The following is a 26,807-nucleotide window of genomic DNA, read 5'->3' on the forward strand; positions in this document are numbered from 1 at the left end:
TTTCTGGCACTGGCCCAGCACCTGTCTCCTTAGGAGCTTGACCCAAGTTATTACTTAAGATTAAGATACAGATGCTGTGGACATTGCTCAACCGGTGGACTGCTTGCATAACACGCATAAAGCCCCGAGTTCAACCCCTAGCACCACATAAATCAGGCATGGTGGTGCACGTTTGTAATCCCAGCACTCAGGAGGTAGAACAGGGCCATCAGAAACTTAAGGCTATTATTGGCTACATAGTGAGTTTAAGGCCAGCCTGGACTACATGAGACAATTTATTTTTCGTTAAGGTCTCTTTATTATGAACTCACTCTGTAGACCAGACTGGCCTTGAACTCATAGAAACCCACCTGCCTCTGTCTCCTGAGTGCTGGGTCTAAAGGTGTCTGTCTGCCACCATGGCTGGCTAGAGACAATTTTGTTGTTGTTGTTAGAATTAAAATATAGCCCAATGTTGGTTGCACATGACCTTAATCTTAGCACTCAAGCAGAGGCAGGAGGATTTCTGAATTTGTGGCCAGACTGGTTTACAGAGCAAGTTCAGGCCAACCAGGGATACTCAACCGTGTCTCAACAAAACAAGACCAAAACAGGATAGGATATAGGGACTGGGGAGGTGGTTCAGTGGTAAGGTCTTTCCAGAGGACCCAGGTTTAATTCCCAACATCCACATGGTGGCTCACAATCCTCTGTAACTCAAGTCCCAGGGGATCTGCCACCATCTTCAGACCCCTCTTCTTGCTTCCAGACATTCCCCTAGCGAACAAACATGTGCAGGCAAAATACCCATACACAGAAACAGAAATAATTTTTAAATGTTTTAAATTAAAATATAATCCATATGCCACAATACTAATGGTGTTAAGGTTTCGCAGCCAGTACCACTGCCTAATTCCAGAACATTCCCATCATCCTACAAGAAAACTCTTACAACTCACCCCATCCATCCTTTCCTGGCCATGAGACTGTAACAACCAGGACAGTCGAAACAATCCCACTTTAAAACAGTAACAGCTCGTGTCACTGAACACAACACCATTTCTATACCTCATGTTCATTTCCAGTTTTGCAAGATCAGTTTCAATAATCTACTCCTTGCTTATGGTGACAATGGGGCTCCCTCAGGAGAACTTGAGTAACATCATTCCACTCAACCAATAAAGCTGAGGAACTGAGCCTTGAAAGAAGCCAGGACCACGGCCTTGAAGCCAAAGTCAGGACAGGACTGTCCCTAAAGAACCACCAAGCAGGCAGTCTCCTTTGTGGTGTCTGCTAAGTAAGAAACTATCCGGGCACTTGCCCTGTAACATGGGACTGAGAGATGAACCAAGACACTTCAACCTGATGAGGACCTGGAGCTTGGGAAAGTTGAGGGAGGATTCCCGGAGGAGGCAGGCATCAGTGTAGACGGAAGAGTCCAACTGGCAGGCTGCTTCTCCAAACCCACCCTGGGGGAGGGTTCTAAAAGTCTGGAAGTGGGAGGGAGTTGAAAGGAGGCATGACAGGTATTATTGTCTAAGTGTCAGGTTGACAAGGGGTAGGCTTGTGATGGTTAATCTTGAAGGTTGACTTGATTAGATTAATAGATGTTCAGGAGATGAGCAGAGTTGGATGTGACTCAGAGATCATCTCCAAAGAGATATGGGCAGGTCCAACCTTTGGACACTGCAATACCATTAACATTTTTGAAATTCACATGCAAGACCGCGGAATCAGGACCAGTGATTACTGTAGGCCAGAGTTCAGTGATTAAAGCCCTTGCTTTACAAACAGAAGTGAATTTGGATCCCCGGTACCTACATAAAGGCAAGGGTAGCCAGTGACGGCACATGCCTTTAATCCCAGCACTCAGGAGAGGGAGGCAAGTGGATCTCTGTGAGTTCAAGGCCAGCCTGGTCTAAAAAGCAAGTTCCAGGACAGCCAGGGTTCTGTTACAGAGAAACCTTGTCTCAGAATGTGAATGCGTGCGTGCGCGCGCGCGCACGCGCACACACACACACACACACACACACACACAAGTATGGTCGTCCGTGGAGGCAGAGGCATGCCCCGGGGTCATATCTTGCCCTGGCTCATTTCCCCGTAAGTAGTGGTGTGGACTGCTCCATTCTGCTAGACATTCTGTCATGAGAAAATTCACATAGCATATCGGAGCCAGTTCCCCCATCTCTGAGGACTGCCTCAAAACACAAAAGGTAAGAGATTCTTATTCGTATGTACACGTGTGCATGATGCACAGGCACACGCGTGAAGGTCTGAAGACAACACGGTGGGGTTAGTTCTCTCCTTCCGCCTTTACATTGCTTCTAGGACATGAAGCCTTTCTTTACTGTTGTCTGCCCCTCAAAGGCCTTCTGGTAGTGACCAACACCTTATTCCCAAACAGAATACTTAATCCAGAACAGTCTCTTCTCTCCAGTGTCTGTCCCCAGGCTCTTCCATGTCATGCCTTATCACCTTTAGAACCAAAATCAGGGCACCTCACCACCTGACGAGGGGATGCCTGAAGCATCCAATCAGTGGCTAGAATACAGACACACCCCATCCTAATTCATATCACTTTGTGTGTATACATTTTCAACAAACAGTCTCACTATGTAGTCCTAACTGGTCTAGACTTGCTATGCAAACCAGGTTGGCCTCTTAACTCAGAGAACTGCCTTTCCCTCCTAAATCCCGTTCCTCCTCCCTGGGTCTACCTAGTGTCGAGCTTGCAGACATGGGCTTCCACACTCAGTGCTGAGGATCTGAGCTCTGTGCTTTTTATGCAAGCATTCTGTCAACCAAGACACATCTGCAGCCCCTGGTCACTGTTGGTTGCTGTTGTTGGTGCCTTGGTGTTTTCTGTGATACAGGGGACCCAAATCCAAAGCCCCACATACCAGGGCAAGTGATGGAGCACCAGGCGACACCCTCAATCCTCCCCACTCACTATGGCTCCTCTCCATCCACATCTAGGGCCCACTTTGGACCTCTACACACCAAGGGCATTCTGCACACATCCACTGCCTACAGCACTTTCCAGGACCTACATGTTCCGGGCAGCACGGGCCGGGCTGGCAGACAAAGCACAGGGAGGGGAGACCTGCCAAGAAGCCCAGGCAAAAGAGTTTCCCTGCCAGGTGCTGGCCTGCTCCCCACTGCTTTTAAGGAAAAGCAGCCGACTTGTGTGAGACCATTCAGGTTTATTTTCCAGCTCCAACTGCACACACCACCTACAGGTACCCAAGTCTCAGGCTCTGGGCTAGAAATTGAAGGCACTGTGTCAGTTAAGGCCCGGGTGGCTCTCAGAGATTTGCCTGTGCATCACTTTGGCAATAGGAAGATACCCCTGTTACTGACCACTAGGACTCTGGGGCTTCCAAGCATAGCCTTCTGAGTAGAGTAGCAGGCAAGAGCCCCAGCTGTAGCCACTTTGAGTAGCCAGGGTCTACCAGACAGAGAGATGCCAAACCGGTACCTGCCCAAAGGACTAGAACTTCCAGAAGGACAATGGCACTGCTGAGCCTAATCCTGGGAAACAGATGAGACAGGCTCAAGAAAGAACCCCAAAGTAGATCAGGGACCCAGAGTTGCACAGAACTTTGCGCATGGACAGCCAGTGGGTGAAGAGCAGGTGGCATGGGCATGTCAAAATTGCCAGGCCAACACGCTTCCCATGGCCACAAAGTGGCTCATTCTCTCCTAGGGAGGCACAGGCTCAGAGCTTGCTCCGTGGGGCTTCAGGCAGGGGTCGCTGCAGCCGCCACAGGACCCTGACTGGCTCAGTGACATGGTCCAGCTCCCGGAAGCCACACAGGTCACCAGTCTGACTGTACTGCTTCAGGGCCGGCTGGAGCACCGTGATGGGGATGCTGAAGTTCAGGTGTGGGTAGGTGGCCCCTGTGTTGTTGTCCCGCGTGTTGCTGGCAACGATACCTGTTGGGAAGAGAACAATGAGGACATGAAGCCGTAGCCAGGGTATCCATGGTGCAGGGAGAACCTTCCCCCTGAGGGAGGTTTGGAAACCGCCAGCACTGGGTGCTGAGCTTTTGCCATAGCTTCTGTTCCTCCTATCAAGCCCCCTCCCTCGCCCCTCCCACTCCATGCTGTCTCTTCCACAGCATCCATAAAGCCTAGCTTACTGGATCAGCTTTCTCACCCCAAAGGGCAGGACTGAGGGTGTTTCCACAGCCCGTGGAACCACCAAATGGATCAAACGGGAAAACATGAGCCAGGCTCACACGCCTTTGTCCTGCTTTATTTACTGGCTAGCCTTATGTCACCTTGGCACAAACATTTTGGAAAAGTGAACCTTAGCAAAGAAAATGTCCCATCACATTGGTCTGTGATGGATTGATTTTTCTTGGTTGATGGGGGAGGGCCCAGCCCACTGTGGGTGGTGCCATCCCTGGACTGGTCCTGGGTGCTGTAAGAAGGCAGGCTAAGCATGTCACTGAGGGCAAACCAGTGAGCAGCACCCCTCCATGGCCCATGCTCAAGTCCTGACGATGGGGCTGTGGTGTGGAAGTGTGAATCAGCCCTCCCCCACCCCCCGCAGACCGGAACATGGTGTTGGTCCCAACAGTAGACACTCTAAGCAAGAAGCTGGTACAGGGTCTTTTTTTTTTTTAAGAGCATTTTCAGGGTTAGAGAGTTGGCTCAGTGGTTAAAAGCACCATTTACTCTTGCAGAGGACCTGGCTTGGATTCCCAGCACCCACACGGCCACCAGTAGCTCTAGCTGTAAGGAATCTAAATGCCTTTTCTGACCTTGTGACTAGGCATGAGACGAGCCCAACCCTAAGCTTCATAATCTAAATGAGATCTAGTGGCTTATTCAGGGCCACAGGAGAGGGCCAGCGGCCTAGCCCCTCCCCCCTCAGCTAGCTCAGCATCCTTCCGCTAAGTGAAGGAGGGCACCCCAAGATGGATGGCTACCACTGGCAGGATCAAGGCTCTGGCAACAAGGAGACTGGGGGGAAAAGGAACCAGTTACCCAAGAGGTCCCCGGAGCGTGTAGAGAAGAGAGGTCCTCCGCTGGAGCCGCCATGTACGGCGCATGTGGTCTGCAGCATTACTGCGGTGTCACCCACGTGCACCACGGCCGAAAGGATGCCCGAGGTCACCGAGGGCCCGCAGGCCTGGCCAAAGACACCAAAGCCCACCACGCTGACAGGCTCACCTGCCAGAGAGGGGAGGAAAGAAGCCATGTATCTCCACTCTATGCCCACTCACGTCCTTCCCTCTCCAAAGGTCTAGTCCTCTCCCCTCTGAGATCCTGCTCATCCCCTTCCCACACCCCTAGGATCTTTCCCTGGAACCCTGCGGGGAGATTAAGAATCCATTGTGTTCCCAGTTGCAAGTGTCCAACTGGGGCATCAGGCGTCAGACAGGTCCCCGGCCCTCACTCCTTTACTAACTGTGGTAGTCACTTTTAAGGTTGTTGTCACCAGCTCACGGGTGAAATCAATGTCCATCTCTCTCTGGCACCAAATCTCTTGCTGAAGACATGGTGATGTGGCCACACCCAGCCCCAGCTCCCTTCTCCAAGTGCTGTGAAGGGACATCACATACCCTGCCCAGTCCTCACACCAGAAGGTGCAGGAGCCCCATTTGACCAAAGGGCAAACGGAGACGGTGTGTGTATGTGCGTGCCTGTGTGGTAAGTAAGAACGCAAGAACACCGGCGGCAGAGGAGAGATGCTATTCCAGAAGACCGCTCTCTTTTGTCACCATATGAAATGGATTATTTGGGGCTGGAGATGTAACTCAATGGGTGCAAGGCTTGCCCAGCATGCACAAACCCTGGGTTGGATCCCCAGTACCCCATAAAGTAAGTGTGATGGCACATTTGTAACCTCAGAAGAGGCAGGAGGATCAGAAGGTCATGGTTAGTCTCGCCATCTGGGGTGTTTACCGCCCGCTTTGGCTACTAAAGACCCTGTCTCAAAATATAAAAAAATAAATCTAACTCCTACCACCCAAATTATGGCACTGGAGTTTCCAAGGTCCAGGGCCTTATATCACCCTGCTTCAGGCCCTCAATACTGTATCCACTTGGCTCAGCACTTGGGGTGTCAAAAATTGACATACAGGGAAGTCTAAGAACCTTCAAACCCCACCCAAGTTCCAACTCCCTTGCTTGGCTGGCTTTGCCCAGTCCTGCCTGCTGGCTATCAGGTTTGGCATTAGTCAACACTGACTTCTGACTGGGGTCCAATCTGGACCCCCTATCACTTCACACCCTTTGTTCTTTACCTTCATGAAAGTGCTCAGCAGGGACAGGCGTGGGGACACCATTCAGGTCCTCTTCCAGGCTCACCACTGCTATGTCATATGGAGAGGTCTCATGAGTGGCAAAGACCACTCGTCCCCCGATTGCCACATTCCTGGGAACACAGGAAACAAGTGACAAGCTAGCCTTCTGTTGCCTTAGCACTGGGGAGAGAGCAACACGAGGGACAAGTCATGGAATGGGCTGGTTGTGGTGGCATATACCTTTGATCCTAACACTTGGGAGGCAGAGGCAGGTAGATCTCTGTGAGTTCTGGGTGAGTCAGGACTGCATACTGAGAGTCTGTCTTATTTGAGAGAGGGAGAGAAAGGGGAGCTGGGGGGCAGTGTGTGTTATGAACTGCAGTCAGAATATGGGTATAGGTATCAGCCTTGAAACCTACCCTTGGGGCTGGAGAGATGGCTCATTGGTTAAGAGCACTGACCGTCATCCAGAGGTTGAGTTTAATTCCCAGCAACCACATGGTGGCTCACAACCATCTGTCATGAGATCTGATGCCCTCTTCTGGTGTGTCTGAAGACAGCCACAGTGTGCTTATATATAATAAATAAATCTTTATTTCAAAAAAAAAAAAAAAAGAAAGAAAGAAAGAAAGAAAAAAAACCTACCCTTAACCAGATGTGCTTTACAAACACCATAACCTAGTGAGTGGTGTGACTAGGCCTTGCTGATGCTTGTGGACACCGTCTCACTTCTTCCTCTTAAAGCCACAGCAAGGCACTAGTACCATCCCCTTTAGATGGTGCAGCTGAGGCTCAGAGAGGCCAAGCAACCTTCCTAAAGGTCACAGAGCAAACAGTAAGGAGCCAGGACAAGCCTAACAAAACTGTACGGCTTCACTCCTGGGCAGGTGTGAGGGAAAGAGGTTTCTTTTCTGAGACAGGGTCTCTCTCCATAGCCCTAGCTTTCCAGGAACTCACTATGTAGACAAGGCATGGGGGGCACTCTACTACCAACTTTGCTTCAAGAAAAACCTGGTGATGTCTTTGAGCTCAACAGTCAAGGGGAGTGCGAGAAGTTAGGGGGATGGAGGGGGCATGGCACCTGCAATCCTCATTTTCACTGTGGGGATTCTGGCAAAGCTGGGCTTTCATCGGCATAAAGGGCTAACGTCAGAAGTTCAAAAAGGCCTGGTAGACAAGGACCAAGCTTAAAGCCAAGGTGTTCCTTGGTTCTAAGTTAAGTATCTGGGGCTTCAAGAGGACACAGAACCATAGACAACCATGCCAGGAAGCCAAGGCCACTGACTTACTGCCAGAGCAAGAAAAGGGGGACAAAGGTGTCTCTCTCTACAGAGGTTGACTGTCTAAAGCCCCGGCCTATCTGGGGTCGTTCACAACCATCTGCATGGGTGCTGTTATTAGGCAGACCTTGCTTCATCTTGAGGTGGCAAGGCAGCCCTCACTAAGTAGGCCTCATCATTCATCACCTAAGGGCCTTCGTTTATTATTAACGGGATTGAAGTCCTTAGGGTAAGCCTTCTAAGGACAAAGGGCTTTAATGGGGCCTAAAATGCAAAGTTAATAGTCAGAGAAGCTGACAAAGAGTTTCAGGCTAGTTAAAGGCTCAAAGGCACCCAGTCCTACCTGTCCATACTCCCACGGGTCCCCATTGCTAAGAATCGCTTGTACCTGACAGTTTGCTTAAGCTTCACTGGGCCCTACCAAGAAGCCCGAATCGTCTCTAACACTGGGGCCTAGTAAGGGCGGGCAGTATTGGGCCTTACCTGGGTGTAGCCGAGTGTACCAAGACCTTGGTTGCTTCCCGGGGTGCCACATGACGACAGGTCACCACCAGGCGAGGCGCCACGGCCACTCCGGAGCCCCACACGGTCCCACACTCCACCAGCACGGCCGCGGCTGCCCACGGGGGTCCGAGATCTCGCAGGGACAGGCCCCGTGGCGTGCCCACCTCGGGTGGCAGCAGCACCGACAGGGAAACGGAGCCCGGATACAGGCGGGCGAGAGCCCAGCGAGCAATCTGAAGCAGCGGGGCGGCGGCGCACAGCAACGTGAGGCCCACCCACTCGCGGGCCTTCCAGCAGAGCGGCGCGGCCACCAGAGCCACCAGCGCACCCGCGGGTCGAGCCGCGAACACTCCGCCACCTTCTGTGCCCGGCAGGCAGCGCGCGTCGGTGAGCAGCAGCGGCCCTGACGCGTTGCTGAGCACGCCGCGGCTCAGCGTGTTGAGGAAGATGTCGGGGCAGAAGGCGCCGAACGGTGAACCACAGGCCAGCAGAGGTGCGCCCTTGGCCACAGCCCCGAGCGGTGCCACGGTCACCGCCGGCCCGCGCCCCTCCTCGGCCGCCGCGTCCCGCTGCACCCGCAGCAGGGCGAACCAGCCGAGCGCGCGCAGCTGGTCCTCCTCCTCCTCTTCCGACACCGCGTCGTCGGGCGCCGAGCTCACGAAGTGCCACTGATCGGCCGCCTCGGCCCCGAAGAGCCGCGCGAAATGCGAGCGGAAGGCCGGGCAGCTGAGCAGCAGCAGCAACTGCGCCGGCCGCGGGGGCTGTAGAGGCCGCGCGCGGGCCCGGCTCAGGGCTCCAGGTTCGAGGCCCAGGCTTGCGCACTGGGGCGTGCACAGCCCCGGGAGTTCCTGGTCCACGCGGCCAGCGGGGCTGGCAGCCGAGGGTCCCCACTGCACGTGAAGGCGCAGATCATCGCTGCAACTGTCGCCCGGCAGGAAGGCGGCGCCCGTCTGGGTCAGCGCCGCGCTGCCAGTCCTCAGGAAGGGGGTGAAGATGCCCCCGTGGCACAGCACCAGGCCTGGGCTGTGGCTCAGGATCACCCCGCTGCAGCTCCACGAGCCCACGTCGGGCTGTCCTGCCCTCGAGGCGCTCACCACGCAGCCCGCCTGCTCCGCCACTCTCATGGAGGGTCCCCATTGCCGCCCCATGTCTTCCCCAAGACGTCGCACAACGGCTGTCACCTCAAAGCGACTGGCGCAAACTCTGACTCAGGTCTCCTCGCCGAACCCGATTGGCTAAGCCCCAAGCGACCGCCCCTATTGGCTGGGCACAGCGCCGAATCCTGATTGGCTACTGATGCTAACTTTCCCCACCCTCTTAATTTATCCAACCTGGGACCCTCGGGTTAGGGGCGGGGGTGCGAGTGGGGGTTAGGGGGTGGTGAAGCGAAAACTCCTGGGCGACAGACGTGAAGCGTCACAGGGTGACCGACAAGGGCGACACTCCCCAGCTGAATCTTGTACTTGGCCGACATATAACTGAACCTCACAGCCTCTACACAGATGTAAGCAACCCCCGTCCCTGACAGTGGGACAATATGGGCCAAGGGAAACCTTGGTTGATTCAATACATACATACATACATATGTTTATTCTGAATTTTCGAGATACGGTTTCTCTGCGTGGTCCTGTAACTAAATATGTAGACCAAGCTAGCCTCGAACCTGTCTCTACCTCCCAAACCCTGGGATCAAAGGCATGGGCCACGTAGCCCAGCTCTACTTTAAAAAGAAAAAAAAAAAAGTTAAATCCTACAATCCACTAGGGGGCACACGATTCACAAATTACTCCTAGGACAGTTACTAAAATTCCCTCAATACACAGCTCTTAGGATTGTTTTGAGACAGGGTGCCGCTTTTTGACCCACACTGACTTCGAACTTCAGCCACCCTTCTGCCTGCCGCCTCCCTAAAGTCCAGGGACTACAGTTTTACTTTACCCATGGATTAAATTATTTAACCATGCATTATACTCCCGAGGATGAGTATTTCACATGACATTTCTAACCACCACTCAGGATTTATATTAGATAGGGGACAAATACTTTGAAAAGTCTAGAATGAAATAGTTCAGGTTTTGTGGGCTATACAATCTTCACCTCCAAATATTCAGCACATAACCTAGTCTCATAAATTTGAATTTCAAGTATAACTCATATCTAAAAATTGTGGTCCTCCACCATTTACAAGTGTAAAAATCAAGACTGGAGAGGAGGGCTCAGCAGCTAGCTAAGAGCTGTTACTGCTCTTTCCGTGGCCCCTAGTTTGGTTCCTGGTACCAACATGGTACCTTACAGTTGCTTTTAATTATAGCTCCGGCATATCTAATACTCTCTTCAGGCATCTGCTGCCTCCTGGACTCATGACTCAGGGAGGCAAACACATACACAGAAATACTATAAAGTCAGTATCCAAACAACGACCAAGGACAGGTAAGCACAAACAGGTATGTTTGGAGAGACTTCATAAACCTCCCTAAAGCCATGCTTTGAATCACTAAAATATGTATTAATGTAGTGAGACTTGTAGCATGCTGTGAAAAAACAAAAACCCATTTGTTTTGTTGCAATGAACTTAACACTGGTGTTGCTTTCCCAGCAGCACGCCTAATGCTTCCCATGCTCCTGTGTCACACACCTACCTGAAAAGCGAAGACAGCAGAACTGGAATAAAGCGGCCTTCTCAGAGCGGCCAGTCCTGGTTTGCAGACACAAATGACCACAAGATCTATCTTCCCCAACTTCCTACAATTAGGACTCTAGAATCCAATAATTCTCCTTTGATGCCTGTCAAGCCTCAGCCCCGTTGCTTATCAAGTTTTTCTGTTCAGGGCTGATCACAGGAGACATTGCAAGTCAGCCAGCAGCATCTAGGGCCGCACCCTCAGAGCTAGACTGATCCTCAGGTCCCTCTCTGTCCCCAGCAAACATACCCTATGCCCACAGATCCAGTCTCCTTCCCCTGTAAAGGTCACCTCAGGACATATCCAGCAAGTATGTTTTGGATTTTGTTGTCTTCTGGACTTTCTATAAGCAACTGTAATGTAAATATGGAATCAACTTGTTTTGCCAAGTATGGGTCACTCTGCTGGCTAGTATGTGCAAGTAGTCATTGGCACTCTGTTGCAAAGATGACCAACAACTCCAGGCCACCCGAGATGCTCAAACAATACTGCATTTGCCACTAGTGCCCAGCCTTTTATCATGGTAGCAATTCGAGACTCACATTCTCTTTAAATGTTCCTCCTTCTATCTTTGTTTTTCTTCTCAATGCTGTGTGTTCACTCAGAACAAATCAATGAAAGAGGCAAATTCGTTTTAGCTTTTTATTAAAATGCTTAGGATACAGACTGACCTTCTTTTGTAAATGACAGTTTTACTTTTGCTGAAACAGGACACGTGCACTCTGATGAACAGCATGAAGAGTTGCAGTTCACTGGAGCCCCTGGGCAAGGCCCTGGCCCTCGGGTGGAGTTGCACTCGCTGCAGCAACCTCGTGGCCAGCTTATTTAAGATGGTGTCTGTGCAGCATGAAGCAGACTGGGGCACTGTTCAGCCATCTTTCTCCGGTGGCCAGGATAAACCACTTTCACAGAGAGCCACCCTGGACAGGGTCCAGTCTTCTAGGTTGCTTCCGAGGGACAAACGAGAAAGACAAATGAGGAACCCAACACCGAGGCCATCACACTTGTCATGTGCCTGGACAGAATGTGAGCAGTCTTTAGCCAAAGGCAACAAAGGGCACACCCACCACCTACCCAGCTCACTCAGGGCTTTAACACGGCCCATCCACACTGACAGTTCTTGTTCCAGCTGTTCCTGGGTAAAGGCAATGCATGCAGTTTGCAGACAGACATCAATCCCAGCATTGGGGACCTGGCAATGTAACAGAACTGTCCCATGAGCTCAGTGCTCAAAACTAAAACGTGATACGTCACTCCCCAGGAGTGTGCTCTCACCTTCTCTACCCTCTTGCTGGACACGAGTCTGTCAGAATACAGCAGCAGCATAATTTCCACTTAAGAACCAACTCACACCGTGCATTAAAGGAAATCAGAATCAAGATACCCTCCCATCGGCTGACTCCTCTCAGCCACTCTAAGGTAGACTATAAAGTTAACATCAGGAGAACTCAACCTCACACAGCAGCAAGAAAAACAAATGCTATCTATAGAAACCCTGTTCATGATCCTCACTGGGCGGCCACTGCCCCTAAGCTAGCACTTGCTGCTGCCAGGTCATCTGGGTTTGCTGTTATTTCTGAAGAGGAAAACACAGAGCCCCCTGAGTTTTTCCTGGTTCTCTCACTGCCTTCAGATCAGATGGGTAGCATCTCACAGAATTCAGAGCCTTAAGCTGCTGATTTTGACCTGCATCCTCCTGCTCAGAACTGTCCCTCTAGAATATGTTCAAAACATCAGAGCCACACCCGCAGCACAGGGTCTGCATGAGCAACGTCTATAACTCTCTCATGAGGCAAGTCACTTTTTATATCTACAGTGAAAAAGGAAGGTGCTACAGTACAGAGAGATGAGATTCCACAACAGTATAAAAGCAAAGCCTGCTAAAACCAGTAACTGCAAATCAAGTTTGACAAAGTGACCATGACACTGCCCACTCCAGATGAGGACCCTTACCATGGTGGGAGACCACCCCGAGGAAGCCAAGGCTCTGTCCTCTCCCAGCGCTCCTGCTCGGGTACCACCTTCAACAGGCAGTCACACAGTGAAGCGAAGCTCTGGCCTCCAATGCGCTATCTGTTCATAATTTTAGGAAGTATCTAAATTTCATTTACTAGTTAAAAAAAAAAAAGAATAGAAAATCTGGACCAAGTAAATTGTGAACTCAAAAAGTTAGAGAAGGGATACCAATTACATTAACAACACTTTCTTTAAAAAATAGAATCACTTTCTTTTGAAATCAACCAGTGGTGAGACGTGTTTTTCTTCTCGGGTGTCCCATGATGGCACCCAGCTTTCCCTGGCAAATGCTGCCAGCCCCAGTCCCTGCACACTGCCCTGCAGCAGCAGCAGGCAGTATGGAGAAGAGCACATGTCACCACTGGGCAATGAGCGTAGACAGATGCGTGGCTTCTCAATGCCATAATGGTTGGAGAGCTTTCCTTGTTCTATTAGAAAAGTCCATGAGGAAGCTGTGGATAGGATCAGTCCAGAAGTAAAACTTTATTTTCACTGTCCAAACATCAGTCAATATACTGGGAAAGCCAGCGGAAGCCCTCGCCGTAGCCTTGCCTCTTGAGCACACTGCACATGAATACTTCCATGGGGCGGGCGTTCAGCTCCTTCAGAGTCACATTCCCCTAAGGGAGGCAAAACCCAGAAAGGCCTGTTAGGACCTCCACATGCGAAAGCACAAATCCACACAGACAGTAACTGCAAGTGTAAGGACCTGAGTTCAGAACTCCAGCACCCACAGAGAAAGCTAGGCATGGCGGCACACACACGACTCCAGTGCTGCGAGAGTAGAGAAGGTGGATCCCCGAAGTTCCTTGGCCAGCCAATTTAGCCCAATGAATGAGTGCCAAAGTTGACCTCAAAGTGCCTGGCTTCTATTTCCATAGATTCTCTCTCATCAGCCTGCCTTTCTAGACCAGAGACTCCCTTCAGATTACAGTATAGACAGTAGGGCACACTGAGGTAGGGTATCCCAGCTCTATTTCTGCTTTTATTATCCATTTGCCATGCAGACCTGAACAAAGTACTGTTTCCTCATTTGCAAAATAGGTTAAGAGTTTCACTTCTATCAGCAAGAAGGATTGGCTCACCAAGTGCTTTGATCTTAATACCTAAAAAGCATACATAATACTTTTCTTACCTACTTAGGCATCTCCTCAGCCCCAGATATACTGGCACTTGCCTTCAATCCCAGCACTGAGGAGGCAGAGATCAGCAGATTTGAGTTTGAGGCCAGCCTGGTCTACAAAGACCTTGTCTCAAAATAGCAATAATCATTTTTTTTAATCCAAAATAAGTAAATATGAACATCAAATGGTGGCTAGCAAGCATCTATCAAACACCAATTCCAAGGTATGCAGTACCACCCTCTGTTACCCATGGGCACTGCATTGTGTGTAGTACAGTCACACGTAAGCAAAACCCACATATAAGATAAAAAATATTAAAAGAAGACAGCTTTTTGTAGCAGGTCTTCATTTATTAGGTACGGAGAACAGATAAAGAGGGAGGAGCATGGCTGAGTGGTACTGCACTCACTCAGCATGAACAGAGGCCTGAGCTCAAGGCCCTCTTTGTATCACTGGGAAAGAAGGAAGAAGAAAGGAGGAGAGGAAGGAGGAAGGAAATGGCTAAAGAAAACGCCCCTGAGAAAACATTCACACTCAAGAGACCCTGTCTCAAAATATACACAAAGAAAACACAGCCATGTTTAAGTCATGTGACTGTCCTCCTGAGGAGTTTCCACTTACCTTTCCTGTGGTCTGCCCATAGAGCCCAAATATTTCACGGAGTTTTTCTTCACTGATTGCATCTGTCCTGTCAATTTTGTTTCCCAAGATAAGAATTGGCACATTGGATATTGTTTCATCAGTCATTAAAGCCTAGGGATAGAATTAAAACACAAATCCAAGTGAGCAACTTATGAAATGAAAGTTTATCACTAATAGAAACCAACTTCCACTGGCTTCCCAAGGCAACATGCGGCACCGTGTATCTGATGACCAGTTCATCTTGGCATTAGGTGCTAAGCAGAGCACAGAAAGGCTCTGGCATGTTAACAAGCCTGGGTAAAAACAGAACACAGCAGAGGATATACAAGGAACTGTGACAGAAAGTCCATACGAGCATGTTCAAAGCAGGACAACACACTCTTGAACAAAACCTTAGCCAAGACGTGGAAATGAAACTGGGCTCCATGGGAAGGGCAAAAATTAGTAAGTGGACACAAAGAACACAAACAGCAATGCAGCACTGTGAGAATTCAAAGACCACACACAGCACCACCTGACTGTATTAGACATTTACACAGATGTACAGTGTGACAGCAACTGACACCCAGGTCACAGTACCAGTCTGAAAATGTAAGCTCTACTATATCTTAAAGAATGTGAACCCGAGGTCAGCAAGTCTGAACATTCAGAACAGAGATTTGATAAATAGTGCTATGTGCAGTGGTTGCCTAAGAGATGATCTGCTAAATCCAACTGAATGACTGCAAGGGTTCTGGGAGAAGGGAAGTGAGAGTCTAATGACAAAGCAGACGAGGAGTCGGTGCTGCTGTGCATTCCAGGACCGGCCTCTGAGTCTCATGGACAGGAAGAGTAAGAAAGAACACATGTGATTTTACCCTGTGACAAACCACTGAAGGAATCAAAGCTGAGGAGGGAGTGGCAAGTTCCCTCTGGCACTACAGTGTGTGGCAGGTTGGCGGGAGAATCTACAATTTACAGGTTTCTAGAGCATCCAGGATGGTGGAAAGAACAATCCAGATAGCTCAATTCTCGGAAGGACCATCTGGTAGGCAGCACTGTCTCCTCTTCTGAGGCTGGAGCTCAGCAGGTGTGGATGAGAGATCCACCTGGACCAATTAACATGCAGAAGAGAATGGAGGAAGCAAAGACCCTCAGGAATACCTCCATTTAGAACTAAGGAGAAGACCAAGCATTAGAGCTAACACTGGCTGGGCATGTGGTACACTCTTGTAATCCCAGTATTTAGGAGACTAAGAAGACCAGGCTGGTGGGCCACATACCAAGACCCTGTCTCAAAACAAACAAACAAACAAAAACAAATTAATAAAACAAAAACTAAAACAAGAGTATAAAATAGGGGATGGAGAGAGAGCATTGGGGAGAAGAGCACTGGCTGCTGTTCCAGAGGACCCTGGTTCAATTCCCAGCACCCACATGGCAGCTCACACCTGTCTGTAATTCCAATTCCAGGGGACCTGACACCCTCAGACATGTAGACAAAACACAGATCTGAATTAAATAATAAAGGGAAGTGGAGCTGGAGAGATGGCTTTAAATGGTTTAAGAGCACTGGCTGCTATTCCAAAGGACTGGGTTCAATTCCAAGTACACACATGGCAGCTCACTACTGTCTGTAATTCCAGTTCCAAGGGACCTGACACCCTCACATCAATGCACATAAAATGAAACTAAATAAATTTAAAAAGAAGATAGCCCCACACAAAATGAGACCTAAGTATTCAAAACATACACTAAAACAAACAAACAACAAAGACAAAACATGAGAAAACTTCAAGAATAAAGAAACACACATGAAAAAGAAAAGTGCTGGACAGATGGCCTAGTGATTAAGAGTACTTGCTCTTGTAAAGAACTGAGGCTCAGTTCACAGCCTCTGTAACTCCAGTTCCAGGGGATACCACACCTTCTGGGCTCCATGAGCACTGGCATGCATTTGGTGCACATACGGACATGCATGCAAATACTCATATGCATAAACATTTATTTAAAGAAAAATTAAAAAGATGAGATACAGGGCGAAGGAATAGGCATTATAAGAAACATTATACAAAGTCTAACAAAGGAGGAAACCCAAAGTAAAAGAAACCCTGAAGAACGCTACCAGACTATACATTCTGTCACATGACTCTAAGAGAATGACTTAAAAACACAAAAACTCAGGATTGGAGAGACAGCCTGGCAGTTAAGAGTGCTGGCTGGGGGGCTGGAGATGGCTCAGAGGTTAAGAGCACTGGCTGCCCTTCCAGAGGTCCTGAGTTCAATTCCCAGCAACCTCATAGTGACACACAATATCTGTAATAGAATCTGATACCCTCTTCTGGTGTGTCTCATGACACGTGATAGTGTAACTCACATAAAATAAATGAATAAATCTTAAAAAAAAAAAAAAAAGTACCGGCTGCTCTTTCAGGTCCTGAGTTCAATTCCCAGCAACCATCTATAACTGAAGTTCCATGGGTTCTGATGCAGTATATAGATATACAGGTAGACAAAACTCCCATATACATAAATACATGAATAAATAACTTTTTTAAAGATTCATTTATTTTATGTATGAGTACACTCTAGCTGTTTCCAGACACACCAGAAGAGGGCATCAGGTCCCACTCAGATAGTTGTGAGCCACCATGTGGTTGCTGGGAATTGAACTCACAACCTCTGGAAAAGCAATTAGTGCTATTATTAACCACTGAGCCATCTCTCCAACCCAAATAAAAAAAATTTTTTTAAAGTATAAAAACACTCAAATCTTTTAAAGTTTCCCTATACCAAGACTACAGAAGGAGCAACCATAATGAGGGAACAACAGCACTACTAAGTAGGCTGGGGCAATGGGCAGCAGAGGGGAGCTATCATATGAACTATAAAACGAATTTACTCAAGTTCAAGCTGAGGTTCCTTGGGGCACTGAAAAGCTAACTCTCACTAGGCTAGAGATAGCTCAGTGGTTGGTTAAGAGCACTGGCTGCTCTTTCAGAGAATCTAGTCCCAGCGCCCACATGACAGTTCACAACAGTTTATTATCCGTTAGTCCCATTTCCAGGGAATAGAGTGCCCTCTGACCTCTGCAGGGACCAGGCAAGCACACAGACCCATAACCAGATTCAGGTAAAACAGCCCTACACATAAAATAAAAAAATAAGTACATCTTTAAAAAAACCCAAACCATATCTCAGATAAAGGAATTTTCTCCAAGGACTCTGGTCATATTAAGTATTTGGTACTACTGAGTTTGTATTTCTTAAGGGCAAGACAGGAAAAAAGATACATAAAAATATAAACCTACATTAAGCTCAACTTTGGATTCCATGAGACGAGAATGATCCGCACAGTCCACCAGAAAAACTATACCATTAATCGCTGGGAGATAATTTTTCCAAACCCGACGTGCTAAAAGACAAAAATTGTAGATCAACAAGACTACAGTTGACAACTGAATGACCTACTGGTCAATAAAAGGAACTTGCTATGCTCACCAAGGTCTGACTACAGTAGTTAGAGCAGAGATGCATGCTGATGGCCTGTGAGCCAAACTGAGTTTTGAAAACTGAGTTTCTGCCTTCCTAATAAAGCACAGGCCTAGCAACTCTACACCCACCTGTGATACAGTGCTGTCCCCTTTGCTAACACTGCCAACCCCCAACCAGTTCCAATGCTGTAGATGTAGAAAATAAGAACTGTCCAGTTTAGGCCCTAAAGCTAGTAACTTTGTAACCTCCATGTTAAAAGCTAATGATTTAGATGGTCATATAGTTCTACTCCCTACCATGGTAGTTCCTAATAGCTAGTAAGTTGTGCTGACAGATGTGAGTGTTGGGGCCTGGCAGGTTCTGACACTCAGGTTCCAACGTTTAGACATTGTGTTTTGTGTGTCACTATTCTAAGACAGGGTCTCACAATGTTGTGTAGCCTGGGCTGGCCTTGATCTGTTCATCCTTCTGCTTCTGCCTCAGCCCATAGATGCTGAAATTACAGATCTGTGCCAACATGGACAATGGCCCACAACCATCTATAATGTGATCTGATGCCCTCTTCTGGCATGCAGGTGTACATGCAGTTGGAGCACTCATACATAAAATAAATCTTTAAAAAGAAAAAGGTTCTTGGCACACTGCTTCCAAGCGGTGTCTCACAGAACACCACTGTCACCTCGTCTCTTACCTTGCTCATGCCCACCAAGATCAAAAGTGGTGAAAGTCATTCCAGCAATTGTCAGTTCTTCTGAAGCTGAAAGTGTCAAAAGAGGGGAAAGAAATAAACTTCCAACCAAAGGTCCAAGTACTAATACTAAGAACCAATACCAATGCAAACATAATCAAGTTTTCATTGCGTAAAGACAAGGGTACAAAAATATTCTTAAAAAGCCTCAATTTCCCCTTTCTCCAAGTTTCCTGCTTAAGATCAAATATGGGAGCTATGTCTCATCACAGAGCTGGTCAGAGTCAGTGACAAGTCCCAAGGATGCAGAGTGGGTGACCTGAGTGTATCTACAATAACTTGCTTCCAGGCGCTTAGTAAAAGAACTACATCAACTGGGGATCCATCCTTCATGCGTGACACTGACCCTCAGAAAGTCACTTGACATTATGAAACTTACTTGGATGAAGTGTTGGTACGTGCTGGCCTAGTCTGTCATCTTTCAGCATGTGAAGAAGAGTGGTTTTGCCTGCATTGTCCAATCCTAAGAATACAAGTTTTCCAGATTTCTTGTAGAGTCCTGTAAGAGAAAAGTAAAGTCTTAAATGTTCTTTCTACCAAAAGCAACTTAGATATCAATTGTTTGAGGAAACATAGTTGCAACCTGTACTATGTTTCATGAAAATAGCTTTACCTAGGAACTGGAGCACACTGCTGAAGCCATTGTAGATCCACTCAAAGATGAAAGACATTATTGATGCTTACAACCTATGTAAAACATGAACAAAACATTAGCTTTCTGCATGTCTTTTTAAAATTTATTTGCTTTATGTATATGAGTACACAGTAGCTGTCTTCAGACACACCAGAAGAGGGCATCAGATCTCATTACAGATAGTTGTGAGCCATCATGTATGTGGTTGCTGGAATCGAACTAAGAACCTCTGGAAGAGCAGTCAGTGCTCTTAACCACAGAGCCATCTCTCCAGCCCCCTTTCTGCATGCCTTATTCTCTGACCATGATACATGTTCACAGGTCTGAGTTCTCTAAAGCAGGAAAGCAAAATCCAGAGGTGTATCAGCAAAACTTCTGCTGCTCTTATAGAGGACCCAGCTTTGATTCTTACCTACATTGTTAGTTCGCAACTATTAACTCCAGTTCCAAGGGGCTAGCCTCTGTGATAAACGCACGCATGCAAAACACTCACATAAAATAAAAATCAATGCTGCAAAGACCAACTAATCTCCTTCCTTCTTGAGACAAGGATTTTGTAGTCTGAAGGGAAGCCTCTAGGACTCTCACATCTGCAAATTCAGATACTTCTAGAACTAGGAGTTACAGACACACCGTCCTCTTTTACTGAGATGTACTCCTCAGGCAGCTGCCCATTCACTGCTGCCTACTAGCTGGCAACATCCCTAAGAATTCACTATCTTTAATGATCAGAATGAAGCTGTGTGGTGGTGGTACATGCCTTTAATCCCAGCAATTGAGAGGCAGAATCTCTCAGTTTAAGGCCAGGCTAGTCTACAGAAGAGTGTTCCAGGACAGCCAGGACCACACAGAAAAGGCCTGTCTTGAAAAAATAATGATGAGTCAAAGAGCCAAGCAGATGCACCAGGCAGAAACCATGATGTGAGCTGGGTATGGTGACATGTCCATGTAATCCCAGCACTTGGGAGACAGAGGCAGGAAATATTTGACCAGCATGGTCCACACAATGAGTCCTAGGCCAGTGGGACTCTGTTTTAAAACAAAAGAACCAAAACAAAACCATGAAGAGTTCATTAACATGAATAAAAAGTTTATTAAGCTATTCTATACAGCTCCAAAAAATCTATCAACCAGCCCAGTGTGGTTGGCTGCATTTACCAATATCATTAACCATTTTGCAGAGGTTTCAACTTGTGAAAAAAAAAATACTTTTTTACAGAAACATAAAGGAAAACTTTTATAATAAATCTAGTACATATCCATTTTACAAATTCTTAACTTCTTAAGAATACTAATTAATAATATAGCAAGAGGTTCCAAAGCAAGTAAATATCTTATTTGTTTCTTCTGAGACAGGGTCTCAACCATGTAGCTTCAAAGACCACTGCCACAGTCTGTCTTAACTAGCATGGACACCAAAACCACTTTTCCTATTTCCTATAGGCTTAGGGGGAAAATGTATGACTCAAAGCCAAAGAGCTCTAAACATAGTTAAGAATGAAGGATCTAGAAATACCGAGGAATTTCAAGACTCACAAAGACCCATTTCCCAGGTCTTTTACTGAATTTCTGTTATCAGTAGCTCAGTTTATCACAGAAAAAAAAAAAAAAAAATCACTACTTTCTCAACACGACAAAACCTTAGAGAAAATGCAGCAACTGCAATTAGACAAAACTTTTATGAACAATAACTGAAGGAAATGCTACTCAGAAAATACGTATGTATACAATTCATATATGTTTATCTTTTTAGAGACAGGATCCTGCTGTGTTGCCCAACTGGCTTCAAACTCCAGGCTTTTAAGCTACCCTATGCTTCAGCATCCTGAGTAGCTACAATGCACAGTCTCTCCTGTATTCTTCAAAGATGCTAGATGAAAAGCAAACTTCTAATATTTATTGGTGTTTTTACCAGGTCTATGGCCTGACCTGTAAACCTGAGAAACTACCACATGCCTACTCCATTTTACAAGAAATTTGGGTGGAGGTACAGACAGAAAACTGAGGCACACAGAACATATTTTGCATGTTAAAGTAATAGCCAGGAAGGGCAGTATACACTTATAAATCTTACCACTCAAGAGCCTCAAGAAGAAAAATCACAAGTTCAAAGGCCAATCTGGGCTACAAAGGGAACTGAAGGCCAGCTTACAAAACCTGTCACCCTCTCCATCCCTGGCAAAAAGCTGGAGCCTCTGCCACACAGTGAATTGAAGGCAGCCTGAATGTCATGAGATCCCATCACCAAAAATAAAAAAGTAAAAATTTTTATGGAGGAGAGGCTGATAGCATAGCTTAGTGCTTGGGAGAGATACTTAGCTAAAATGCATGGCCCCGGTTTGATTCTTGGTCAAACCTGCACAACTTTAACTAGAAACTTAGCATTCTATGAAGCCCAGTAACGGGGGAGTTGGAGAGATGGCTCAGTGGTTAAGAGCACTAACTGCTCTTCCAGAGGTCCTGAGTTCAAATCCCAGCAACCATATGGTGGCTCACAACCATCTGTAATGAGATCTGACACCCTTTTCTGGTGTGTCTGACGACAGCTACAGTGTACTGTATATATAATAAACAAGTAAATCTTTAAAAAGAAAAGCCCAGTAACAAATACATATTTAAGTTCAAGTTTCCTAAGTAAATAAAACAATCCATCTTTCTTCTACAGGATCCTCCCTTACTTTTAACAGGCTGTGGCCTACGGTGGCCACTCTCACACCCAACACTTCTAATCCATGTGGACTGGTTTGCTGCCAATAGTACAGCACTTTAGCTTTTTTTGAACCACATCTTTTTACAAGTATTCCAAGGGCACACGAGTGAAACCTTTAATCATAGCACTAGAGGCTGAGGCAGGAAGATGAGCTTTATTTTGTGGCAGCTTCACCTATATATTAAGTCCCAAGCCAATCTGGGCTACATAGTGACACTCAAAAAACAAGGAAAACGAAATCAAATATTCTCAGCCTGGTTAATTCTACAAACGTGCCACTTTAGGGAATTTTTAAAAAGTGGTAACTGAATTACTTTAATTTTCCAACTTATTTTCCTTCCCAGTTCTTGAAGCCCTATAAGTTCTTCCTACCAAAATGATGAGAAAAAGTATTAGAATGAATTCTTCAGTGATGTTAAAAAGTAGTACACCTATCAGACCCCAGGAGTTGAGCAGCACTGCTGCCCAAAGTTGAGGAAATGGCCTTCCTGACAGTCCTTTAGATCTCAGAATCTGAACCAATTCATCCATCAACAACCTTAGAATGTATATAGTACCAGCATATATAATGCCCCATCTCATCCTTTCCCCAACTCTAGCAAGCTGAAATCTCTGATGTCGTTTGACAAGATGAAGATGTGAATACTCTTTAGGCTACCTGTCTTGTTCAAGACTGTGTGGCCAAAAGCATCAGTTCCTAAAGCCATCAGAGATAGCTCAGTGGTTCAGTGCACCAACTGCTGCTCTTCAGAGGACCTGGATTCAACTCCCAGCATCCAGATGGCAGCTGCCTGTAACTCCAGTTCTAGAGAATCTCATACAGACACGCATGCAGGCCAAACAACAATTCACATCAAATAAAAATAAAGTATTTAAAAAGAAAGCCTTTCACCTAAAACCAAAGCCTTTTTCCTGCTAATATTAAATTCTAATCACAAAACTTCTGAAAAGAAAAAGGGAACTTTCTTCTCTAACCTACCACCTACACAGACAATAATCTTAAGAACACACTTTTCAGATGGTACTTTTACTTAAGAACACTATTCTTTTTTCTATTCTTCGTCTACCCTATCATCTGTAGAATGTAAAGAACAACATTAAAACCAACAACACTATTCAAGAACCTTAAGTAAAAACCGTACAAATATTAAGACTGACGGAAACAAACGAGAGAAGTCCCAGAAAGACCATCAGGCAATAAAAACCTACTCTTTGCTTAAACGTTTTCACTCACAATGAATCTGGGATAGAAGGCTGCTGGTTATTAACTAAGAAAGTCTTCAAATCTGCAAGGTGAATGTCAAAGACCAGCTTTCTGTCAATTCCCCCTAAATCTCCCTTCTCAACCTGAGCAGACGGAGCCCAGGTACTGAGTTAACACCCGAGTAAGGAAGGGATACTGAGAAACAGTATTTGGTACCATTCTCACCTGGGCAAAACCGATGAAGAAAACATTCATCTACGATAGTCGCCCAAGAAGAAATTTTTCCATGCACAGTGGGGAAAAAAAGAGGGGGTGTTGGTGGAAGGAGAGAACACTGAGTTCCAGACAGGGCATCGGATACCCAGAGGCTGAACGTGGGGCTCGAGCGCCCACTCGCTACCTCGTGGTCCACGGGTCTGCAGAACCCAAGGTTGAGTGCCAAGGCTTCAGCTACCCTCACCGAAGAACCAGACTCCCCAGACACAGAGGCCACGAAACCGTCCCAAAAACCCGAACGCCGCCACGCCACCCCGCAGCTGCGGCCCGTCCCCGCCCAGAGCCGGCCCGAGGAACCGCCTGCGTGTCACTGCCCCCCCACCCAACCCCTCCACGGAGGCTTCCGCCCCGACCTTCGCTGCGGCCCGCCCAGGGCCCGCTGCCCCACCGCCGCCTCCTCCGCTTGGACCCCGACTCACGGCCCGAGGGGCTCCTCCGGCGGTGGCTGGCGGCGCGACCCTCCCTCAGAGCACACAGACCAGCAGTACCCGGGACCGCCAGCTACGCGCCGGATATACGTCACGCCCCTCCCTGAGACTTCCGGGCACGCACTTGCCCCGCCCCTTCTAAGCGTCACGCCGTTCGGGCATGTGGGTACCGCCCTAACAGCCATTCAGGCTGCGGAGAGGTGGGCCCAAGGCGTGACTTACGCTCCTGGTGAGGCCCCGCCCTCTCCGTGTAGGCGCTCCAGCAGTGAAAGACGTGGCAATGCCTGTCAGGCGGCCTGTGCTTCTGTCCCCAAATTAAGCAGCTCTTTCAGTCCGGGGCTTCCGATCCCAGTACGTTTTCAGACGCACCCCGGATGTCAGAAGCTGAGGCTGCCAGATATAGGTAGAACCTAGGACAGTAGAATTGACTTTGGTGACCTCAGTCTAGGTGAATGCCACCTAGTCATTGTTTTGTTTTTTCCCTGCCTTGGAATAGCATCTCTATTTTTTAACTTTCTAAATAAAAGCGACAAGAGTTTAATGAACAATTTCGGGCACTACCCTGACCACTTGGGATCCTTCATCTAATTTAACCCTTACTACGTACTGATAGCCCCACTGAACAAAGCAATTAAGTGGGGCTTGCAAAATCTGGTAAAGGTGGGTTTGCCTACTGTATTAGACAGGGCTCTCAGAGGAACCAGATTTGGCCCAGCATTGTGATGGACACCATTAATCCTGGCCCTTGGAAAGCTAAGGTATATGGATCATTGAGTCCTAGGCAGGCCAGAGTTACATGGGGATGTCCTGTCTTAAACAAACAAACAAAGAACACAAATATTTTTTTTTTGCATGGATGTCTGTACCACGTGCATGTTTGGTGCCTACAGAGGCCAAAAAAGGGTGTCAGATCCCTTGGAACAGGAGTGAGACTCTAGTGACCTTATCTGTACTGGGAATTGAACCAGGTCCTCTGGAAGATCATGCAGTGCTCTTTTTGTTTTTGTTTTTTAAGATTTGTTTATTATATGTAAGTACATTGTAGCTATTGTCAGACACACCAGAAGAGGGCATCAGATCTCACTACAGAGAGTTGTGAGCTACCATGTGGTTGTTGGGAATTGAACTCAGGACCCCTGGAAGAGCAGTCAGTGCTCCTAACCACGGAATCATCTCTCCAGCTCCAATATTCATATATAATTAAGAGACTTTATTGAGTGGCTTACAGGCTGTGGTCTGAGTAGTCTGACGGTTGTTTCCCAATGGAAAGGCCACAAGTTGGGTAATCGTTCAGACCACCAGACTGATAGATACTGGGAATCTCGGGAACTACTACATAGCCAGTGGTCTTCAGTCTGTCTACATTAGAATCCCAAGGAAGTAGATTCCAGTATCAATGAAGGGACAGATATTGTCCTTGGCAACAGAACAGGTGAACTTGCCTGAGGTGAGGATAAACAGCAAAAAAACCAAAGTTTTTCTTCCATATCCTTTTATGTGGTCTGCCACTCGAAAGTGTGGCCCAGCTTTAGGGTGGGTCTTCCCACCTCATATGATCTAATCAAGAAAAATCCCTCACAAGTTATCCAGTCAAGAAAAAGCAGTGTCCAGCTGCTTTCGTCAGAGTTAATTCCCAATGTAGTCAACTTGACAACCAAGATTAGCAATCACACTGCTCGAAGACCACGACTGACAACCATGGCAAGTGAGGAGGGCAGTCTCTGCAAACACCAGGGCTGGCAAAGTAATGATCCAGGTGAGCTAAGAAAGAAATCAGGTCAGCGTGACTTTATTAGCCAGTATTGGTTCAAACTTCTGGAGTCTGACACCAGACATTCCATAAAAAGTCTGTAGTTTAAGGACCCACGGAAGGTCTGGTGTGGTCTTAGTCATACAGACAGCATAAGGGGTCACCAAGCTATAAAGTACTCGTGACATCTCCCCTAAGGTCCCCAACACCCACATGGCAGCTCACAACCATCTGTAATAGTTCCAGGGAACTCAACATCTTCTGGCCTCTGAAAACACCAGCCATAAAGTTGGTGCAAAGACAATACACATAGGCAAAACACACACACACACACACACACATTTAAAAACTTTTAATATTTTTATTTATTTTTATGTATATGAGTACATTGTAGCTGTCTTCAGATTCAAAAGAAGAAGGCATCATAGATGGTTGTGAGCCACCATGTGGTTGCTGGGAATTGAACTCAGGAGCTCTTAACCGCTGAGCCATCTCTCCAGCAACCCATTCACCAAAATTTTTAAAACCTCTTAAAATAATATTGTTTAAGGTTACATAAGTTGAGGGCAGAGTGAAACACACGGTACTGTGTCTCAAAAAGTGTTCTTAACTGAAAGAAGTTAATCCTGTCTAAGCAAAGGTATGGACGTTATTAGAAGGAATAGAAACCATGTAAAGGTCTGTGATTCGTGAAGAATGATACCCCAGACTCAAACAGTACGCAACAGCAAAGAGCATTTATTCTGCAGAGAACCCGCATGCAGGGGTCCACCATACAGCAGGATGGTAGACAGAGGTTTGGACTTTGCAGAGTCCATTTCACGCCTGTTAGGGTAGGAGTAGAGGACTCTTACCTTTCTTTCCCTTGATTGGTGGCCTCCATTTCCGGGGTATGGTTGCCTTTGTGATTGGTTAAGGCTCTGGGAGATTTGGGGGACTTTTGCTGATTAACTATACTTGGTTCAAGCTAAGTGGTGGGGCAGCTTCTACAGCTCCTGATTGGCTGCCTGCCTGCGAGGCTGGCTCAGCCTAGGTGATGAGGCAACTTCCTAATTGGCTCCCTGTGAGGGGTGACTTTTTTTTTTCCTGGAATTGACT

General features: G+C 47.3%; 2 protein-coding genes across 4 annotated transcripts; both read right to left on the minus strand.

Moving 5' to 3' along the window:
• Positions 1–3,184: 3,184 nt before the first annotated feature.
• TYSND1 (trypsin like peroxisomal matrix peptidase 1) lies at positions 3,185–9,184 on the minus strand. The gene is made up of 4 exons (XM_080937843.1): positions 8,003–9,184; positions 6,240–6,370; positions 4,978–5,163; positions 3,185–3,918 (listed from the first exon to the last, which is right to left on the minus strand). Exons 1-4 carry the CDS (start codon positions 9,169–9,171, stop codon positions 3,701–3,703), a joined length of 1,704 nt encoding a protein of 567 aa, XP_080793969.1. The 5' UTR covers positions 9,172–9,184; the 3' UTR covers positions 3,185–3,700.
• Positions 9,185–13,179: 3,995 nt separating this feature from the next.
• On the minus strand, positions 13,180–24,057 carry SAR1A (secretion associated Ras related GTPase 1A). 3 transcript variants are annotated; one of them, XM_080937524.1, is made up of 8 exons: positions 23,951–24,037; positions 23,481–23,510; positions 19,321–19,394; positions 19,087–19,206; positions 18,651–18,716; positions 17,776–17,879; positions 14,466–14,597; positions 13,180–13,340 (listed from the first exon to the last, which is right to left on the minus strand). In XM_080937524.1, exons 3-8 carry the CDS (start codon positions 19,376–19,378, stop codon positions 13,224–13,226), a joined length of 597 nt encoding a protein of 198 aa, XP_080793650.1. In that variant the 5' UTR covers positions 19,379–19,394; positions 23,481–23,510; positions 23,951–24,037; the 3' UTR covers positions 13,180–13,223. The 3 variants fall into 3 exon arrangements, with proteins under 3 accessions (XP_080793650.1, XP_080793649.1, XP_080793651.1); XM_080937523.1 differs by lacking the exon at positions 23,481–23,510 and having other exon boundaries at positions 23,951–24,057; XM_080937525.1 differs by lacking the exons at positions 23,481–23,510; positions 23,951–24,037 and adding an exon at positions 23,885–23,944.
• Positions 24,058–26,807: the final 2,750 nt, after the last annotated feature.

This window comes from Micromys minutus (genome assembly GCF_963924665.1).
Source record: "Micromys minutus genome assembly, chromosome: 25".
In the NCBI taxonomy this organism is placed as follows: Eukaryota; Metazoa; Chordata; class Mammalia; order Rodentia; family Muridae; genus Micromys; species Micromys minutus.